At 44.5% G+C, this 22,933-nt stretch overlaps 1 protein-coding gene across 6 annotated transcripts in view; it reads right to left on the reverse strand.

The window, feature by feature from the left end:
* PATJ (PATJ crumbs cell polarity complex component) overlaps nt 1-22,933 on the reverse strand; it is a 1,201,300-nt gene that overhangs the window by 472,811 nt on the left and 705,556 nt on the right. For all 6 annotated transcript variants that reach the window (XM_069232550.1, XM_069232545.1, XM_069232547.1 and 3 more), the window contains one exon: nt 4,809-4,944. In XM_069232550.1, coding sequence (XP_069088651.1) covers nt 4,809-4,944 — 136 coding nt within the window. The remainder of the gene's footprint in view (nt 1-4,808; nt 4,945-22,933) is intronic.

Genomic DNA, 22,933 nt, shown 5'->3' on the forward strand with positions numbered 1-22,933 from the left:
AGAAGGCAATATGTAATGTATTTGTGCAATAAATCATACAGTAACACAGTGAAACCACCACAGAAATACACCACACAGGTTTAGAAAAATAGACAATATTTATCTGGATAAAACAAGATCAAAAATGACTTGGATCCAATAAGCACAATTTGAAATATCACTTTTAAAAGGTTTAAAAGAGTCTCAATCCTTAGAAATCAATAGCGGTTTCTTTGTTACACACAGTACGTATGCGTCAAAAATAATGATACACAGAGACCACAGATGAGAAGATACGTGGAAAAACAAGGTGTTACTTCGAATTTTCCGGCGTGGCAGACGATGTGTTGTTTCTTTCCTTGTTGCAAGGGATTGCGTAATTTTTCAGGCACCCAGTCTTGATTCTTCCCTGCGATGCGGGGATATTTTGACGCCCAGGGACAATGCATTGAAAATCCTTGATGCGCTGGAAGAAGGAGCAGGCCCTGTGTCGATCCGGTAGGCGATGCACCCAAATTATTTAGCGCAAGGCAGGCGCTGTGTCAAATTTCCAGTTAGGAAGTCAGTGCTGCGTCATTCCGTCGGCGGTGCGGCAATTTCTCCGCTGCAATGCAGGCTTTGCATCAATTTCTGCAGGTGTTGTCTTGATTTTTCAATGCACGAGGATATTCCTGAAGAAGTAAAGTCTTTGTTGGCCCTGAGACTTCAGAAACAGGAGGCAAACTCAATCCAGGTCTTTGGAGAGCACTTCAGGAGGAAGGCAGAGTCCTTCCAGCAGAGTCAGAGGCCAGCAGGGCAACAAACAGGGCAGCAGTCCTTCTCAGCAAAGCAGTCCAGATGAGTCCTTTGGGCAGCCAGGCAGTTCCTGACAGGTTACAGGTGTAGGTCTAGAAGTGTCTGATTTGGTGGGGTCAGAGACCAAAAATACCTTTGAAGTGGGGGAAACTTTAAAGAGTGGTTTTGAAGTGCACAAGTTCCTCTTTCATCCCATTCCTGTCTGCCAGAATCCCTGTTGGGGTTATCAATCCTTTGTGTGAGGGCAGGCCACTGGCTTTTAAAGTGTGAGCCCCTCCACCCTTCCTGGCCAGGAAGACCATTAAGTATGCAGATGAATGCAGATGTGACTGGGTGTCCTGTGTCTATGGTTGTTTGGGTGGAATGCACAAGGGGAGCTGTCAACCAGCACAGACCAGAGGTGGATTGGAGACAGGCTGTAAGTCACAGATGGCAGTAAGTGCAGAGAATTGTCCACTTTCTAAAAGTATAATTTCTAAAACAGTAATTTTAAACCCAACTTCACCAGTAAGCAAGATTTTCTATTACCGTTCTAGCAATACCAAACAAGACATGGCTACTCCTTTCAGATCAGAATCTACCACTTAAGAGTATATGCGGGCAGTTCCAATGCTAGTCTATGAGAGAAACAGGTCTCACAAGAGTGGAACATTAATTATGATTTTTTATGTAAAACACATAAGGACATGTCCTGCCTTTTACCTGCATAGTATCCTGCCCTGTGGGTTACCTACGGCCTACGCTAGAGGAAAAAGGGGGGTTTAAGGCTTGCAAGTAGTTTTAAATGTCAAGTCGAAATGGCAGTGAAACTGCACACACAGGCCTTGCAATGGCAGGCCTGAGACATGGTTAAAGGGCTACTTATGTGGGTGGTACAATCAGTGCTGCAGGCCCATTAGTGTCATTTAATGCACAGGCCCTGGGCAAGTGCACATTACTAGAAACTTATAGGTACATTAAACATGCCAATTGGGGTAGGAACCAATGTTACCATGTTTAGAGGAGAGAGCATATGCACTTTAGCACTGGACGCAGTGGTGAAGTGTGCAGAGTCCTAAAACCAGCAAAAACATTGTAAGAAAAATGGAGGGAGGGTGGTTGGTTGGCAAAAAAGATGAGGGATGACCACCCTAAGACTGTCAGGTCCAACATTTGGCAAAAAAGTATTTTCTTTGAAAGTGTTCAGGAACAGTTCAAAAGGCAATTTCAATACCCCCAATTCTCCCACACAGGCTACAAAATACATAACTTTCTTTTAAATCAAAAATCATCCATGATTTCCATCTACAAAGAAGCATAAATGGGCCACGATTATTTACCATTTGTAATACAACTTACAAGCATTTTCTCTAAAGTGTTTCAGAATGCACCACTGGAGAGAAAGGACAACTCAGCAGAATTCTCCTTGCCCTGGGACATAAAAAAATAAACTATTCCAACACATTTTACAAGCATACCTGCATATTGTTTCTATGCCTACTCTTACAAATCTGTATACTTAGCCTGGGAACATTTCTTTAAACTTATTTTGCACAGCATTCTGCTCTGGTATGGTAATTTACAAGCATAAATTACATTAGCATTTTAAAACCTAGACGAGCGGTTCTTAACCTTCTGATGACAGTGGCTCCTCACTTAATCATTACTGGAACCAGGGGACTTCCACTGGATAATTGCTGGAATCCAGGGACCCTGACCAAATCATTTACGATGATTAGAACCACAAAACAACACACAAACAAACACACAAAAAAATAAAGAAACCAGCAGTTATCCAACAAATACACAAATTATTAAATATTGTATTAATAAAGAAGTGTAAAAAATAAATAATTCTTTATAATTTTAATGGTAAGGCTAGAGCTTTTCTAAAGTCTTCATCCATAGTAAATTCTGTTTGATGCACTTAAACTGTTCCCACAAATCAATCTGATACTAAATTTTAGCCATTTTCAAATGTCTTCACATTTACAGAAAGTTTTCAATTTAATATTCTGCTTACTTATCTCTTAATATTCTTTATATTTCTAAGCAGTCGGGAACCTTGTGAGTAGGCTTTACGGACCCCCAGGGGTTGCAGACCAGGTTAAGAACCACTGAGCTAGGCAACCTGCTCTTCCAATGATTATTCAATTCATCCCATGGAACACACAAGTTCTTCAAAACGTACTCCATGACGCATTGACAAAAGTCATATTTAATAGTGCTGAATGAGCACAACACACTGACTTCATGGAAAACAATTCCTATATCAATTGCTTATCACAGGTAATAGCAAGTGTTATAGAATGCGAGCCCTCTATAAACCCCCATAATCAGGATCGGATTGGTAAGACGGGCAGTCGGGCATTGGCTGATGGGCCAGTGCCTAAAGGTGACCTGTGGGCCGTTTCTGTCAACCAGCCCACGGCATGCCCTTTGCTGCATTCCTCCCCTGCCAGGTCATCGCCCTGAGCCTATGATGGGCAGGGGAGGCATTTAGTCTGAGATGCAGCCTCGCTGGGGGCCAGGTGCTGCTCTGTCCCTCGGGCCATTCCCACCTCTGTGGGCCGGCCATGCCCAGAAGCAGTGCCTTTTCTCCTCCTCGCTGGGCCATTACATTCCAGGCATGGTGGGCGAGGAGGATCTGAGCATGCAGGGCCTTGTTGGGGAGGGAGGGGTATGGAGCTAAGGTCAGAGCTGCCAACTTACAAGCTGGGAACTGTTTGATGAGTCCTGGCGCTGGCTTAACATCCTGTGATTCTGGGAAATCACTCTAAGCTTAAAATAAAAAAAGTGATCTTGTGTAATGTAACTAATCAATCGCTCCGCATTCACGCCATATAAAATTAGAAAAAAAAACGCTTGACCATCTTTTAAGATTCTGTAATGGCCAGAGCAAGATAACTAAAGAAGGCTCTTTATATAAAAACATCCACATTTCTTTATAACATGGATTATGCCTTTGATCAGTTTATTAGTCATAAGGCAGCTTTAGAACACACCTTTAAGTGCTCCTGCCTTATGTCTTAAGTACACGGTGATCAGGGGAAAAAAATCCAGCTTTGGGTGCTGTTCTTGTTTCTTCCTACCTGGTCACCAGGCGGAAACCCTCGACTCGCCAGATGTTGCTGCTCTTCAGCCGCTTTTTCACCTGATCCACCCGGCCAAAATACAGTGTTCCTAGTTTACCCCAAGTTACTTACTCTATACCTTTTAATTTGCTTATTTTTAAAAACATTTATCCAAAAATTAACCCAATGAAACTAAGCACATAGTATTTCATGAAAGGGCGTCATCCAAGAACGTGGGCCACTTTGTTTGGCACTGCCGGGACCAATTAAGCTCCCATAGTCCATACGGTGTCGAAAGACCTCTTAAAATGTATGCATTATGAACTGGGTGGTGGGGAGTAGAGATAGAGAGAGAAAGAGAGTGGGTGAGTACGGGGTGGTATGTCTGGGTGGGTAAGATAAGAGAAGTTAAGGGGAAGCAAAGGGATGAGCTAAACAAAAGGGAGAAATTAAAAAATACTTTTTATAGCTACTTTCTGTAGTTCGTGATTAAGCGAATTCATGATTAACATAACAGCAGAATTTCATGATTGTTTAATGCAAAGTACTTTAACCCTATCTTAACATACGACTGCACTGATGCAGCATTCTCATTTTCGGAGTTATACTGAATGTAATGCATTTTACTTACAGTAAGTCCGTATACCTCTCTTTGTTAAGTAAAAACATGTTTAAGACTACGAATCGAATGTAATTTGCATTCTCCATATACACAGAAAATACCAACTGATATTAGATTACAGAAATGAGATTAAAAAATACAATATTCAAAGCTGCAAATGTATTTAGTGGCGGTCATATTATTTAATGCTCACAGATAATATGTGTTCCCTGGCAAGCTCTAAAATGCAACTAAACCTTCTAAAATAGCTTGTGTACGCTCGATAAGGGCTTAACAATACCGAGATGCTCAATTATTGCTAGTTGTAGAAAAATAAGGGCTCGAAAGGCAACAGAAAGCAAAGGTGAAGTTGTGCTCACCTGATGTAAAATTATAGTCGTCACCAGCAGCATCCCCAGCCTCATCTACTTCTATGGACGGGAAACTTGTAGGTCGGGTATACGGAGGGGGCAGCTTCATAGGCGGCGGCGCGCCCCCTACAACCGGACTCATTCGCTGGAAGTGAAGACAAGGACAAAGACAGTCAGTTCCACAATATAAATAGGAGCACGGTTTTTTGGAGGAGATAATCCACCGCCTTCTGCTAAACCAGGAAGAAAGTTTTGTAGCAGACATTTTCACGAAATTTGACGAACATTTATCTACAACATATTGTAGTCTGGTACCCCATGATATGATGTGAAAAAGCACATGTGCAGTAATCGCCACATTGTTCCATTTGAGAGCCTCACATGGCTCGAGAACATTCAAAGCTCGTGAGTGCGTCAGCGGTGTCCTAATGCAGGCTAGAGCGGCGAGCAAGCCTTTGTGTTGCCTCACGCTAATACACTGTAGTACATTGTAATAAACTGAGTATTACAAGAAAAATCATTTTTTCAAAAAAGGAGGAGGCATTGCTGATTGAAGTAAGCCACTGAGCTATGGCACAGTCTGGTTGAAAGCGTCAGAATGACTAAATTTAAAACTTTTCGGATTAAAAACAGAAAATCGCGCCTTTTTCATCACGGAGTGGCCCATTAGCAGTAAACAACTGATTGTGCAATAAAAAGGGCATTACCTCGCAGAAATGAAGACACTGAACGTAATACGAGAGCTGCATGACGAGAAGAAAGGGAAGGACAACGCTCCAGCAGAGAGAAGGAACAGAAGCCTCTATTCGGTTCCCTATCTCCGAATTTCTGCAGCATGTCTTGAACGGGCTCTATGAATAGCACAACCGTCTGCTCAATTACGGTGCGAATAACAAAAACCACTAATAGCAAGATGCACTTTAGGAGGAGTGGAGATGCGATGCCATTACATTTTGAAAGCTTGTAATGAATTCTCGCTCCGGCAAAGAACATTCGCCATTCGGGCCCCAAAGAGAGGCATAAAACATTTTGAAACGGTGATATCCAATGAGAGCAGCTATTCCGTCCTTACATAATATGGAAAATTGCTGAATTGGTTTCAGATAGGTCACTCTGAATTTTATGCACGGAAATGATCTCCAGATAAGTGCAGGGCCAGCATGACTATCTTACAATGCAAACAAAGCTGAAATATTAGAATGCAAATTGACATTCTGTTTCATGGATTTCTCGTGTTTATATTTGTTATAAAATGGTCTTTAAAACCGCATTCAATAATCCGAGTTCACATTTACAAGCAGAACAGGGTCATCATTAGTGATATGGTCCGACTCCTGTGTTACTGTGTTTCTTTGGAAGTGCAGCCTCAAGGAAACCAATCAGGCACTATCAGAGCTCAGTATTTAAACCACCCAGGAGAAGATCAAATGATCAAATACTTTAGTGAAATTATCAATTACCTGTAGTCTTGGTTCTAAGGAATAGAAATAGTAATCGAAAGCATGCATGTCAGAATAATTCCCCATCGCGCACAGGGACCTCAAAACACTTATCAGTTTATATACATATTTCAATGGATACAGTGAAAAGTCCAACATCTCAACACACTGCGCAGCACCATCGATGAGTTTAACATAGGCAAGACTTTCTGAATTTTACAGTTGGTATTCCAAAAAAGCACTTTTTCAAAGCAATATTACTGAAGTTAAAGCCAAACTACTGTTGGCTTGCCTAAATAATGAAGAAATTGCAGTCCTACAGTCCTGCATTACAGGAGTCAAGAAATAATACTATCCCTTTAAGAGCTAAGAAGCTTTGACTACCCACAATGCTTTGTACTGATGGCCGCTTCACAGAGTCAGTTCTGTTCAACGCGAGTAGTGTAGGCTTGGAATGTTTTTTTACACGATTTCATTTTAAACCTAAAACAAAATCTGGGAAAGAGACACGATTGTTCATGGTTTCAATTAAGAACCATTATGACGCTAAATCAGGACTACAAGCAAGCAACCATTTTTTCTAATTGAGGCTCTTGTTTCATGATAATAAATGTTAGGCTAGCACAATCTAAAACTAAGAATACTTGCAATTCTTGGGCATATGGACTAACAACTTTATCCCAAATTATGACAAGTGGAGGGTCTCTTAAAAACGTAGTTAACTAAAGAGGTTATTTAAAGCAGCTTTACCAACACTAAAGTGAGCCTTTATATCGGAATCAGGGCAATAAGGTGTCAAATGATTTCCAAGTGGCAGCTCTGCATATGTTCAAACCGGGATAATTTTCAGCCAGGCAGTGAAAATTTGCTTAAGCCCAAGTAGAGAGGGGTCTACGTTCTCCTAGTAGAGGTTTGTTTTAGTTAACTGGTAATACAAGGATATGAATACTACAATTCCACACAATATGGATTGTTTGGAAGTGGTCAGATCTTGGTAAATGTGATGGTAGTTGATGAACAGTTGGTTAGATTTGAGTAAGAAAATAGTTTTAGTTTAGAAAAAGCAAATAACCCTTCTAACATCTAGAAAGTGTATTTAATGCTCTGCTCAGAAGGATAGGGTGGCAAAGAAAACTGAATGCTTGATTAATTTGAAATTTCACCACTACTTTCAGGCAAAATAATTTTTACGTTTTCATCACTAACAATGTAGAAGACTCTACAGCTGAAAGTGCTTATTTAAACAACTGATAGTATAATTCTGTTAAGAGATTCGATTCACATGTATACCTACTGTGTGGAGAAAATATATTTGCAACAGATTCAGGTACCACCATTGCCAGTCTGGTGCAATGAGGATACTCGTCACCTGCAATTTCTGGAATTTCAGTACTACTGAGATAATTAATGGAACTGGCAGAAACACGTAATGTCCTTGACCAGTTAATTAAAATGGCACTGCCCAAAAAGCCTGTAACCAGAATCTTGGAATTGTTTTTTGATGTTGTGAAGGTGTCTATGGATGGCCCCAATAAGAAAATCTGATGAAACACATGATTAACTAAAATCCACTTGCGATTCTCCGCCTCATAAAATTGACCTAGTAATTCTGCCTGTTGGTTTAGAACAGGTAAATACATTTCCTTGATTGATGACTCCTTGGCGAAGGCCTGTAACCAGATTTTTTTTTACTCCTGTGAAAGAGGTCTAGATCTTGTGCCTCTCTGTTTTCTCAAGTACTGCATGGTTGACATGTTCTTTGTTGGAATGAAAATCTTCCTTATCAGAGCCAGTAGAAAGGCCTTTGCAGCTAGATGGAATTCTCTGGGTTCCAAGTAACTGATGTGATTAGAGCTTTCCTTCTACGAGCAACACCCTTGCACAAAAAGGCATCCCAGGTGAGCTCCCCATCATGAAGGAGCAGCATCTGTCACAATCTTTTGAGTTGGAGGATCCTGCAGAAAATAAACTAATGAAGTGTTCTTTTTCTTGCAACACAATGAAAGGGACTGTCTCACAGTCACTTATATGTCTATAAGAGTCTAGTCCCAGTTGTTCTCCTTTGGAGACCACTCATCTTCCAGACACTGCTAAAGAGGTCCCATATGCAGCCTCAAATTTTGGTAAATAGTGATGCAGGAAGGCATGGACCACAGGATCATAGTAGGAAATGTAGCCTCTTTCCCAGCCTGCGTACCTGCCAATGAATATGCCACATAAGGAGCTTTGTATTACATGTCTTTATTTGTCCGTGTGTAACCGCGACCCCAACATTCTAAACCTGCATTCACTTCACCATGTTCTAACACTTATGTCACAGCTCTACAGATCCCTTCAGGAGCCAAAAGTGTTCTGTCATTCATACTCACACAGCCAGCACTGAATCTCCCACTCTGTTAAATACTAAATTAAATTTTTTTGCAAACATTTACACAATCCTAGCTCTTTGATGAGCCTCCTTGGCCCCTGATTACTCATCCCAATCACTTCACATCTTTGGAAACTGGGAATCGGCAACAGGAGTGTCCATGATCTGCGTTGGAGATGCAGAAGGAACAGCAGTCTGGGGTTTTCCAAATGTCCTTTCTGAATCAGTCTCTACGTTGACATTAGTATTTGACGAGTGATGAGCCACATGTCTGAAGTGCAAGTAAATGGATTTCCCAGGACATTTGGCAGTTACCATGTGTCTTTTGCTGATTACAACATGAAATGGCTCAGCATCAGACTTACGTTTTCTCAGCTTAAAGACGAGCACTCGATCTCCTCTTGTGAAGACAACATCTTTTCCATGGTGTCGCTTGTCTGCATAGGTCTCATTTTCTCTTTATGATCCAAGTCTTTTATATCGGTTTCTCCCTTAATTCTTGATCTTGTATTGGTCCATTGAGGTAACTTGGTCATCTTTGCTCTCCCAAACAAACGTTGCACGATAGGTCGAGTGATGAGTTGAACAGTAAGCTCATAGGGTAGAATTCATAACAGTCTTGAGGTCGAGCTTTTCCAATGCAGCACAATGAACAGCTTTCTTTATTGTACTCATGAAATATTCAACAAGGCCATTAGCTTGTGACCAAGGAGCTGTGCTCTTTTGATGCTTCACATGAAACAGATTGAGAACGTCTCTGAATTTTCGACTATTAAAATGTGAGTCATTGTCAGATTTTAATATCGCAGGAATGCCCCATGTCGCAAAGATGCTGTCTAATCTCGCAATGACTCTTTCCTGAGTGATAGATGGGAGATCTTCTATTAATGTAAAATGGGAGTCTTCATCGACAATCACCATCAGGTAATGTCCATTGTCAAGTGGACTGAAAAAGTCAGCAGCAATTGTTTCCCAGACATGTTTTGGCAACTCTAACTTGCTTAAGGGGTATTGAGTGGTTTGTGATGACTGGTAGTTGCACAGATGATAGGAATTCTCTTTCAACTCTGTCATCGAGATGAAGAAACCAAACTCGATCTCAGAGAGCTTGTTTTGTGGCATGTCCTTCATGGGCCGCTTCAATTATCTGTTGTTGCAGAATCTCCGGAATGACAATTCTCGAACCCTTCAGGATATTGCCTTCTTGTGTCACATACAGTTTATCTTGGACATTTTTAAACTTCTGGTATTCACGGTCACTGGTAAGAGGTTGAGTACGTTGGTTCCGTGACTGATGTGTAATAATGTCTTTCAGCTTTAACATGTCACTACCTTGACTCAGGGCAGTGACAATTTAACAGAATAGCAGCAGCCGTGATTGATTTCACAATGAAATTTATGGAGACTTCATCTGTCTTAGAAGGGGTACCTTGACACTGTATATGCATTCTGGAGAAATAGGCAGCAGGGCTTTGATCTTTCCCTGGACCATGCCCAATTGTGTAGTTGTACTCTTGTAATCACAGACCCCAATGTTCAATACGAGGAGGCATCTTGGACTTTGGATTACCAAAGCTGGTCAGCAAAGCCTGATCATCTGTCACAAATGTAAAAGGTTTTCTCTATAGGAACACGGGGAAATGCTCTTAAGCCCACACCACTGCTAAACTCTCTTTTTCAGGTTGTGAATAAAATCATTCAGTCTGTGACAAACCTTTGCTTGCATAAGCCACAATGTCTTTTCGATCATGTGGGTATCTGCTTGTGGCGGTGGGCGTAGCAGTAAGGACATACAAGACAACTCAGGGTTGTAGGTTTGGAAAAGATGTATATTTTATTGATGCTTCACAAGTCCTTTCTATCAGTCCTTGAAGCTCTCTTTCTCTCTCTCTCACTGAAGTACTCTTTCTTCCTCTTCTCTCTTTCAGGTCTTCTGGAGTTTTGCCGATGATCTTGTGGTGGAATGTCGTCGTCAGGGAAGCCGGGAAAGGAAAGAACGTAAGGTAAGTCGTAACTCTGCACTTTGTCTCTTGGACTGTTTTAGTATGGTGTGAGGACAGGGAGAGAGAGTAGTGAACTAGTAGGGAAAAGGGTGGATTGGGGAGAAAGTTTTTTTTAAAAATCCCAATAGTACAACCACCGTAGTGAATGAAATCTCTTTGAAGGACATGTCAAAGGTACATCACCCGTGTCATAAAGGTAAGTGTGGGTTTAAGTGGGAGGAAGGAAAAGAAAACGCTAGCAAACAATTTCCTATCCTTCAAACAAACCCCAAAAGAATAGCAAAGCAAGGCAAAAAAAAATATATATATGCTTCTAGGGCAAATCCTGCCAGTTATTCCTTACTTAATCCTTTCTCCTCCGCCTTCTCACTCCTTCAGCCCCTTCCACCCTCTCTCTCCCTCCTCTTTCCCCACCAACGCGTTTATCCTGCTTTGAAGGCAGGACCGTACCTGCTGGAGCCATGCCCCTCCAGGAATGTGGCAGAGTGTCAGAGTTTCCGGGCTTGCTTGCCCTTCGTCGAGGCTTTCCCCGGGAGTCAGTTGTTCCAAGCGGTTCTGCTCCTTGGGTGATCCTTTGGTCTGGCTCTCTCCCGTCGCAGATCTTCCTGCACCGTTTTCTCTGCGTCGTCCTCTCCACACGGATCCTCTGCTTCCACGTCCTCTCTTCTCAGCCGCGGACATCCTGCCCCGGGTTTCACTACGGGAATCCGGATATCCGAATTCCTGAGGGGAGTGTTCCCTTGTCCCGCCTCAGCAGTGCCCCCAGGGTATCGGGCGGCCTGGAGGCCGCCCTAGTCGATAGCCGGGTGTTTCTGCACCCAGCTACATCTCCCCTCCCTAGAAAGGGACTGGTGGAGTTCCGTGTCCAAGGGGTAGCGGGACAAGTCATCTGCTGTATATTGTTGGTCCCCTGGGATGTGACGGACCTGAAACGAAAAGGGTTGGAGTTCCATGAACCACCGCAAAACACGGGAATTTGTGTTTTTGTTTGTAGATAACCAGGTGAGTGGAGCATGATCGGTATATAAGAAAAAAGGATGGCCCAAGAGGTAGTACTGTAAATTCTCAGTGGTCCATTTGATGGCTAAACACTCCCTCTCAAATATCGGATAACGTTGCTCATGTGGCAGAAGTTTCTGGCTAATAAACACTATAGGGTGGTTATGGCCCGTCTCATCTGTTTGGAAAAGTACGGCGTCTATCCCTATGTCTGAGGCGTCAGTTTGGAGATGGAATGTTTTTGTAAAGTCTGGACAACTTAAGACAGGTTCAGTGGTGAGGCTGTTATTTAAGGTGTGAAAACTAGACAGTTGATCTGGGGTTAAATTTTATATTCTTGACAGCTGTCCTTTCCTTAATAGGTCAGTAAGAGGGGCTTCCAAAGTGGAATAGTTCGGTATGAATCGCCTATAATAGCCTACCAGGCCTAGGAAAGATCGAAGTTTCCTCTTGGTAGTTGGGACCGGTGTTTGGTGTATGGCCTCTACTTTGCTCTTTTGCGGTCGGAATTGTCCATTGCCTATAAAATACCCAAGATACGCGATGTTATTGTAGGCCAGGTGACATTGGTGGGGCTGGCCGTAAGGCCAGCAGAATATAACAATCTGAATATTTGATCTAGGTGGTTAAGATTATCTTCCCACGATTCGCTATAGACCACTATATCGTCTAAATATGCTCCTGCGCATTTATAGTGAGGTCTCAAGAGTGGGGCTAGGTGGTCATATGATGAAGCATGACACTATAATGTGTGTGAGACCACCTAGTCCGTAAATGGAACTCCCTCAAAGGTACAGCCACTCTTCACACTCATACCTTTCTTGTAGATTACGCACCCAACTACCGCTTCCTGAATTCCAGTTCTCTCTATCAGCACCCCACTCCCTTTGTGTGTTTACAGGCTCTAGTTCAAACGGGAGTCTGTGTGGGGTTGAATCACTCCCGACACTCTCTTCTTGTGTTATAATAGATGCAACCAATGTGTACACGTTGGTTTTTGATGGGGTCAGTCATGGCAATGGAGAGAGTCCATTACGTTTTCTCTTCAGGCATAATATTTATTGACACACCACTGTTGATAATGAAAGGTATTGAACAGCCGCTTATTTTCAGTGTAATCTTCAGATAATATTTGGATGACTCTGGTACTTTTTCATGTCGGCTTTTCTTTGACTGGTATTTTTCTTCAGATGAGGCCAGTCCAACATGTGTGCATTTTTCTGAGGTACACATCGACATAGCACAATTATCTTAATTTTCCCTTGAGTTTAATACTGACAAACTTTTTGACGATGATTCAGATGATGACTGACTTTGTTTGGTGTCGAATTGTTTCAACTGATGTTGTGGCATGCGTCGCTTCTGGAGCGTTTGGTCAGGCCTTTTTTTCTTCACGCCGTGATGCACTTACTTTTCAATTCGCCTGGCAAAGTGTTACAAAATGGTTCTCCTTCACACAGCCTTTGAATATCTGTCTAACAGCGGGATATTTACCTTCCTGTGGAAGCGACAATCCACATCTGAATCACAACTTTTTCTTCTGGGACATCACCTTGTGTCCTTCAGCCTTGTGTTTCTGCTTGCTTTTCATGATTGACTCACGTTGAGCACCTCTGGCCTTCATGTCAGCAGCTTGTCAATCAGCTCTGGCAGCCATGAAAACTCACTCTAGACTAAAACGTTCCCTTAGCATTCGATGTCTGAATGAATCTGACAGGCATCTGTAAATAACTCTGAAACGTATTGCTTCCTCATCTTTAAATTCATTGAACAGTGTTTGATGATCGGATCCAGTCTCTCAACAAATTCATCTATGGTTTCACCAAATATTTGTTGTTCTTGACTGAAAGTGTACCTTTCATAATCGACATTCAGCATTGAATTAAATTTGAGATTCTAGGCTTCTTTAATTTGACAGTATGTATCTTATTCAGCTCGCAGAATTTTCTTTATGACTTCTTTCACACCTTCACCAGCAAGATTCTTCAGGTATTTGATAATCTTTTTGCTATCTGTTTCTTCTAACGCATCAATGAAATCATCAAATGTCTCTATCCAGGCAGTCCATCTATCACAAATATTTTGCATTTTGGTGGTATCAAATGATGGGGGTAGTCTTAGGAAGGCAGAGGGATTAAAACCATTTGTGGGGCTTACTGACATTGATATCCGAGTTTCCTCCAGCTTCATCAACTGTCCATCAGGACCCGTTCCATTTATACCATCAGTATATCAGTTAGTGACATGATGGCCACAGGGTCATCTTTTACAACTGCAGGAAATGTGGCCTCTTTCTTCGTCTCCATTGGAAAAACAGCCTTCTACTGTTCTGACCACCACTTCAGATATGGATGGCGCTGTAAGCACAACCCTGGGCACTTCTGTTAGGTCCACTTCCCACTGCTGAGGTATGATGATTCTCTTTAATCGGTTCTGGTAAGCCAATAACCTTTCCTTGTATCTGAACTGCTGTGCTTTCAGAAGTTTTTTTGTGCTTTTGACACTTGGTTGATCTCTGCCTCGCACGGCTTGTGATGGCAACATTATCATTGAATTTGCTGTCACTATTTGCTGAACTTTCAAAACCTGGGTGTATCTGCCTTCAGCAGTAGCACGCCTTGTACTGTATAGTTTTATATTGCATAGTAGCGCAGTACCTCTCTGCTAGAAGGTTCTTGGCCAGCGATGCATAGACTTCTCAAGTGAAGCTAATCTTCAAACGCTTCACACCAGCTGGAGTTGCACTTTGCCTCCACATACGCTAAATGTCAATTCTGTACTTCGATGGAGGCACATGGCATGCAAAAGCAGTTTGCTTGGACCATGGCAAACTCCCTGGGAAAGCACTTTCGATCTTCGAGTTACAAATCCCCTATTTCGTCGCCAACTGTATCATCGTCCCCAGCCTGGTAGCCCTCCAATGAATATGCCACACACAGAGCTATGTATTACATGTCTTTATTTGTCTGCATGTAACAGTGAAGTCAACATTTTAAACCTGCATTCACTTCACCACGTTCTAACACGTCACAGCTCTACTGAGTCATTTGGGAGCCAAAAGGGTTCAAACATTCATACTCACACAACACTACAGGGAGAAGATCTGGTGGGCTGTTGGATTGGCATTATTCAATAGAAGCTGACTGTTCCACCCCTGTTCACACATTTCGCTCACCTTTCCTTGTAATGTGTTTAGTGTTCTCCCTTTTTAAGATAGAATATAAACTAGAATATGATAGAATATAAACTAGAATATGTCTCTACCAGATAATTCATTACTGAAGGTAAGTAACTTGTTCATCTGATTTGAATAGATACCCAAGCAATACCATCCCCAAGGTGGGTCTGCGAACCATACTAGGAAGTCCTCCAGGACCAAATGGGCAAAATACACATCCCTGCAGACCTGACTGTCCAGGCAGTAGTTTTTAGTAAACGTGTACAAGGACACCCACGTTGCTGCCTGGCAGATGTCCAGGACTGGGGTTCCGCATGCTAATGCAGCGGTTGCAGCTGTGGCTTAGCCAATGCATAGCACATTTTAATGCAAAGAACCACCCATCTAAAGATGGTTCTCTTCTGAACTGTCTGACCTTTCATCACACCCACATAACCCACAAAGAGTTGATCGTCCACCCGGAACTCTTTTTGTTTGATCAATATAGAACACCAAGGCTTTTTTTGGGTCCAGATGGTGGGGTCTCTCCTCTACTTGAAGGGATTTGGGGGCGTTTAAAAAGTAGGCAAAGTGATTGAATGGCCTGCATGAAAGGGCGTGACCACTTTAGGTAGAAAAGAAGCCCTAGTACGAAGCACCACCTTGTCAGGGTGGATGGAGAAAAAGGGTGGCCTTGAAGAAAGAGCCTGCAGCTCACTCACTCTGTGGGCAGAGGTGATAGCTACAAGGAAGACGGTTTTCAATGAAAGCAGGCAAAGTCGGCAGTTGTGAATTGGCTCCAAGGGAGCACCCATTAGATAGGTAAGAACGAAGTTAAAATCTGATTGGGGCATTATAAACAGGGAAGGAGGAAAGAGATGGGTAAGGCCCTTAAGAAATCATCCAACAATGGGAGATTTAAACCAGGAGGGTTGGTCATGCAATCGGATGAAAGCCTAGATGGCAGACAAATAACCCTTTAGGGTGCCCAAAGAAAGACTAAACAAAAGAACCTCAAAAAGAGGGGAGGGGGTCTACAAACTTGCCTATACACCATGCCACAAATAGGTTCTATCTTTAGGCGTCTACCATTTTAGTGAAGGTACGCCTGGCTGCCAAGATAACATTGCAAACTTCGGGCGGAAGGTCAAAAGCTGTCAACTGCAACCACTCAATCTCCACGCAAGAAGGTGGAGACTAGACAGATTCAGGTGGAGAACCGTCCACTGCTGCTGCGACAGAAGATCCTCCCGAAGAGGCAGTCTGATCGGAGGATCGATGACCATGAGCAATAACTCGGGATACCATACTCTTCATTCCCAGTTCGCAGCCACAAGCATTACTTCGGCCCGATCATTCTTGATCTTCTTCAGAACTCTGGGCAGAAGTGTTATTGGCAGAAAGGAGAGATGAGTTCCACTCGAGATGAAAAGCATCACTGAGCGAGTGCTCCCTTGGAAACTCCAACGTGCAAAACAACTGACATTGCGGGCTCTCTGCGGAGGCGAACAGATCTAACCAAAGCTCTCCCCACTGCTGAAAGAGAACTTGCACCACCTTTTGATGGAGACGCCATTCATGATCAGCCAGTCACCGACAGCTGAGTTTGTCTAATCTGACTTTCAGAGAGCCTGCCAGATGTTAAACCACCAGGGATATGCCCTGATGTTCCAACCATGTCTAGAGGCGGAGAGCCTCTTGACAAAGGGTCCACAATCCTACCCAGCTCTGTCTGTTACAGTGACACATGCCAGTGGTTTTGTTCATGAACACCTGCACCACTTTCCCTTTGCAAGAGGGAAGGAATGCCTTCAATGTCAGTATGATTGCCCTGAGCTCCAAAAGGTTGATGTGGAGCTCGGACTCCGATGGCGACCAGACACCTCTGATCTCCACCTCTCCCATGTGGCCACCCCATCCGAGAAGTGAAGCATCTGTCACTACAGTCAGATCTGGATGGGGAAGTGAGAGAGGTCTACCTCTGACCCAATCGCGGTTCAAAAGCCACCACTGCAGATCTTGCACAGTTCCCTCCAAGATCTGGACCATGTCGGAGAGATTCCCATGATGCTGCACCCACTGGAACATCAGGTCCCATTGCAGAGCCCTCATGTGCCATCTGGCATGTGTCACCAGCAGGATGCAGAAGGCCATGCGGCCCAGCAGCCTCAGAGTCATTCTCACTGAAATCCAGGAGAGAGACTGAAACATCAGAATCATAGCCTGAATATCCTGGACTCATTTTTAAGGAGGATAAGCCCAAAACTGCACTGTGTCCAGAACAGCTCCGATGAAAGGGAGTGTCTGAGAGGGAGTCAGGTGTGACTTTGGCAAGTTGACAGTGAACCCCAGCGAATGCATGAGGTCTGCCATGGTCTGGAGGTGGGAGATAACAGCCTGGCGCAAGCCCACCATCAACAGCCAGTCATTGAGACAGGGGAAGACTGAACTCCTATCCTGCGCAGATGAGCTGCAACCACCGCCATCACTTTGATGAACACCCGAGGGGCGTCCATAAGGCCAAAGGGAAGCACAGTGAATTGAAAGTGCTCATGACTTACCGCAAACTACAAGTAACGTCTGTGAGCAGGCAGGATGGGAATATGGAAATAAGTGCCTTGCAAGTCCAATGCTGTCGTCCAGTCTCCTGGGTTCAGGGCAGATAAGACCTGAGCCAGAGTGAGCATTTTGAACTTCTCCTTCCTGAGGAAGAGTTTGAGGGACTGGATGTTGAGGATTAGGTGGAGGCCCTTGTCCTTTTTGGGCACCAGAAAGTAGCTGGAATAACGGCCACAACCTACTTCTGGCACAGGGACCCTCTCTATGGCTCCCTTGGACAAGACAGTTGTAACCTCCTCGTGGAGACATGCCAGTTGATCCTCCGTCATCCGATCGTAGGATGGTGGCATGGGAGTAGGGGTATTCTCCAAGGGGAGGGAGTAGTCCCTTTGGACTGTTTGCAAAACCCAGCTGTCTGACGTGACGGTATTCCAGAGGGGCAGGGGATGGCAATTCCTTCCTCCGACTGGTCCCTGGTGGGAAACTGCAGGTGAGCAGGGGGTGATGGACTGGTTAGACTGCTAGCACCCTGTTCCACGTGGACGCTGGATTCCACATCCTCGCCCCGCAGAGGCTGAGCAGCATGCACAGTGCGGTGGCTGGCGGGGAACGGACATGGTTGGGCTCCCCTTCTGTGGCCACGAAAGGGGCAAAAAGCAGACTGAGAGGAGCTAATCGCAGCAGCAAGGCCAAGGGACCAGGCCACATGCCAGGACTCCTTAAGGTGCTCAAGCGCAGAGTCTGCTTCATCCCCCAAAAAACGGCTGCCATCAAAGGGCATGTCCATCAGAATAGGTTGAATATCCCCTGAAAATCCAGATGTCTGTAACCAGGCACGGTGCCTCAGGGCCACTGTTGAAGCAACCGATCTTCCAAGAAAATGGGTCATATCCAGCCCACATCAGATTGTTACCTTTGCTGCATCCCTCCCATCTGCAACAGCCTGGGAGAGAATGGCCCAAGCCCCTTCCGGGACCTGTGGCAGCACTTGCACGACTGTGTCCCATAAAGTATGGGTGTAATGGCCCAAAAGGCATACAGTGTTCACGGACCGCAATGCCAGGCTGGAGGAAGTAAACAACTTCATCCCACGCTGGTCCATCCTCTTTTGATTTCCTATCTGGTGGAGTGGAAGGGAACGGGCCATGGGACGTTGAGGCTTGGATGACCAAGCTCTCGGGGTGGAGTGTTGGGTAAGGAAAGTCAGGTCGTTAGGCGCAGGCCTATGGCAGTGGGCTATCGTCCTATTAACAGGAGCCCCTGTGCTGGGTTTGGACCAGGTCCCCAGCAGGACATCAGTGAGGGCTTCATTGAAGGGCAAAAGGGAATCTGATGTGGAAGCCCCAGGCTGCAGCACCTCAGTCAGGAGATTGGATCTGACAGCCACCGAAGGCAGCTCAAGGCCCTCTCTGCACCACCATGTAGTAGGACGCCCCCTCCTCTGTAGCCACTGTAATGGGAGAAAGCATACCAACGTCAGGGGAAGTATTAGAACCACTTGCTTCACCCATCAGGAGCGTCAACACTGGAACCGTCGTCGGGGAAGGTCGCAAGAGTACAACCGACTCTGGTCTGGAAGTGGATCCTTGGGGGCACCTCGAAGCCGGGGCAGAAGCCTCCAGCACAGAATCCAAAGGGGCCCCCTTCCAACCCTGCGGGGCCCAAAGGCTCCCGACAGGGCTGGATTGCCCAACAATGAGATGCATGGCCTCATAAAATTCCTTTAGTTGGGCAGGGGTGGCTTTGGCTCCCAGAAACTCAGGGAGGCGTAGAGTCGACCCCGAAACAGGCTCCAAAGACTGAGGCCTAGAGCGAGAATGTTCCTTTTCCCATGTAGCGTCGTCCTACGACAGGGTGAAATCGAAGTACACTTGTGCTTCTTCGACCTCTTCTTGTGCTTACCTGAATGACCCAACAATTTGGAGTGGGATGAGGAGGAGTGGTGATGGCTCCGCGAGCAGTCTCGGCGACTTCCCCTCAGCCGAGACCTGGAGCGATGTGGAGTCAATCGCGAGTCGGCAAGCAGCCTTAGGGACTGCTCCCTCAAAGCCTTTGGGTTCAAGGCCCGGCAGTCGGAGCACTACTTCAGGTCGTGGTCACACTCCAAGCACCACAAACACCTCAAGTGCGGATACGGCACTGACATCATGTGGTGTCAGGAGTCGCAGGGCTTGAAGCCGGTCTTAAGAGACATCTCAACACACTAGAAGTCAAAAAAGTTTGACAAAAAGTCGAAAGGTCAGTCAAAAAGTAAGGGTAGCTCACTTCAGATCTGTGCGTAGGCTGGGGCAGAAAGAAAAGAACTGACATCAGCATGCTGGGGTGGCACCTATATATGACCTGCAATGTCATATCCGGCGACCATGATGCCAACAATCAATGCAGAGGCGACCGACACCACCTAATGGTGCGCAAGGGTACTGCTCAAAGCAAAATCTCTGGATCCAGATTGACGCCTGTGGGAAATTCTATGGTAAGGAATCTGCAACTAGAAGTCCCTATCAGATGTGCTATATCAGGCTATCAAGGGTATCTAACATTGCCTTGAGCTCCTCAGTGATGATCCGGGAGGGAGGGTACACACAATACACAAAGGCAATTCAGAGCAGATTGTACAATGGGGTGAGATTATTGGGACAGCATGGTTTTGGCGTGATTTTTCTCTAGAGATTCTAAAAGTATGTCTCATGAACCAGCTACTGGATTCTGGTGGAGGCCTTGGGCCTCATCCTTGTGCAATGCCCTATTCTCTGCCCAGAGTAAAAGAGCATATTTCCATGCCATAAATGAGGTGGTTTGGTGTTCCAATATACAGAGATTGCCTGCTTCACAAGGAGAAATGTCAGGTTAGTGAGACACTATATCACTTTATCTTTTTTTAATCATTTGTGGATGCCTAGAGTTATTACTGTCCCATCATGTGGGAGAGGCTGTAGTAATGGTATCGCTGATATAGGACATGAATGGACCTATTATTTGGATACTGTGATGATGTGCCACATCAAGGTTTCAATTTCATTTTTGCCAAATTTTAATATTCATACAATGGAAGTTGGCTTGGTGGTCAATGATGTGCGACAGTGGACCTTAGTGGTGCTATCATGAGTCTTGAGGAAGGCTTAGGAAATAACACCATAAGTTTCCTGCATTTCATGATACAAATTGTTTTGAGTGGAGAGAAAAGAGAGGGTTGAGTATTCAATATTCTAAGGCAAAAAACTGCAAATTACAGTCACGCAGACATTTACAGGGTCTTACAAAGGGTTGTGTCACAGATGTAGTCTTCAAGTTACAAGGTCTAAATGGTTCATTGTTCTTCTTTAAATGTTAAAGGGTTCAATGACCAAACAGGAGGATCCTGTTGCATTTTATGGGGTTTGGTCTATAAGGTTAATTTTATCCGAGAAACACAAATCCTTAGCAAGGAACAAATGAGTTTCATGTCAAGGATAACACGTTACTTACCTTTGGTAATGTTTTTGTTTCTGGTGGATACTCTCTCACCACAGATTATTCAGCTTAAAATATCAATACAGGTGCCAGACTGGATGCAGAGCACTTTGTAGTAGCGCTCCTGCATGCCACTAGATGGTGTGGTATGGCTCTGCTTTGTTTCCATGACATCCCAGAAGTGAAGGAACGGAGCCACATATGCATCCATTTCTTATCTTTCCCCCTCTGTGTCCTCAGAGGAGAAGTGTGAACAATTGTTCATAACAATGTGCTGTGCTGGGATCTTTCTAGTTGTTAAAAAGAGGCCATTCCACTAAATGGGAAGGTGGGAAGTAATGAGGAATCTGCGATTAGATATTGTATTCACAAGAATGAGTGTTACCAAGGGTAAATAACTTGGTCTTCTGATGGATACTCGTAACTACAGATTTATCACCATAGAACAGATACCAAAGCAGCATTTTTCCAAGGTGGTGGGTCTGTGGAGTGGGTTCAGACCGGAAGTCTTGCAGAACTGAGCCAGTGAAGTGTCTTTTCCACCAGAACTGGCTGTAAAGGCAGTACTGCTAGAAACGTATGCATTGATGCACATGTCACTACAGGGCAAATATCAAGGACAGGAACTCCTCAAACCAAAGCAGTGGTAGTGGTCTTTGACGTGGTGGAATGGGCACTGAGACCTTCCAGGGTCTGCTTGTTGGCCAGTGCATTTCAGATCTTAATACAGAGGACTATTCACTAAGACAAAGCCCTCTTCTGAACAACCTTCTCTTTCATTGCTCCGAAGAACCCCACAAAGAGTTGATCCACTACTGAATGATCCTGGGGAAGATGTGTGTAAAAATAAAGTTTTTCTGAGTTCCAAATGATGGAGCCTCTCCTCATCTTTCAAGGGGTGAGAATGAACAAAGTAACCTGGACAAATGATCGAATGGCCACTGGGGAAGTGGGTGGGGAGTTACAACTTTTGGTAAAAAGCCATCCAAGTCCTCAACACAAATTTGCCCAGAAAAAACGTGGTGTAGGATGGTTGCACCAACAGTGCACGCAGTTTACTCCCAGGCAGAGGTGACATAATCATAATGACAAAGTCAGTTCTCAGAGTCAGGAGACAAAGCAATCAGCTATACAGGGGCTTCGGAGGACATATACGAGGAGTATCAAGATAAAGTTATGGTCCTACTATGTATCAAAAGGGCATGGGAGGGAACATTTGTGCAAAACCTTTAATAAACCTCACCCCAACAGTTGATTTGAACATAGAAAGTTGGTCCGGCAAACTGATCAGAGGACAGATACTCAAGCCCATGGTGGAAAAAAAGGTCTAACCAGGGATCTCCCCAGAAGTGGAAGAAGGGCTGAGAAACCTTGAGACACACACACACACACCACTTGTGATCTGATAGATGACATCTGGTCGGTGGTGCATCCAAATTGGGGACTGCAAAATAGGCTGTATGAAGTCATCCAGGGCCAACAACGGCCTTGGCAATGAGGTGAGTGGAACCAGCACAGGGATGCGCCAAAACAGAAGTGAGCAATGGAGTTGGTGCTGAATCCAATGTAGGTCCAAGGGGCACAGATGGTGCCAAGAGTGGACCTGCTAAAGGAGGTCAGACTGGAGGCCCCTGAAGATCCTTGGGGTCTGAAGGCATGCCAGATAGAACGAAAACCTGCAGTATGGCCTCCTAAAAAGGCTTATGCTTGCTGCAATATTGCAAATGACCTGTGAATTCAGGGCGCATCAGGAACAGACTCAGAATTGGCTCTGACGGAGATTCAGAGCGAGACGGGGAGGCACATAAGCACCCTCACTGCAGTTAGAGAATGGTGGGCAGGGGCCGTTTCCCGCTTGGATTTTTTGTGTTTACAGCATGGAGTCTTCTTGTGTTTAGAGATGTAGAGTTTGGCATTGCAGTCTCATATAGCTATTGGGTTCATCTGGGAACAGCCGCCACGGGACTTGGAGTCGTGTCTGACCCCAGGCACCACAAACAGACTTCGCAAGGGTCCGTTACAGACATCTGTTTGTTGCAGCTACAGCAGAATTAAAATTCAGTGGTTTTAAAGGGCAATGTTTCTCTTGCACACTAGAAAAATTTCATCAAAGGTCTGGTCAAAAACCTGGGAGAAGCTACGGATTTGCATCTTAAGGC

Source organism: Pleurodeles waltl, chromosome 4_2, assembly GCF_031143425.1.
Source record: "Pleurodeles waltl isolate 20211129_DDA chromosome 4_2, aPleWal1.hap1.20221129, whole genome shotgun sequence".
In the NCBI taxonomy this organism is placed as follows: domain Eukaryota; kingdom Metazoa; phylum Chordata; class Amphibia; order Caudata; family Salamandridae; genus Pleurodeles; species Pleurodeles waltl.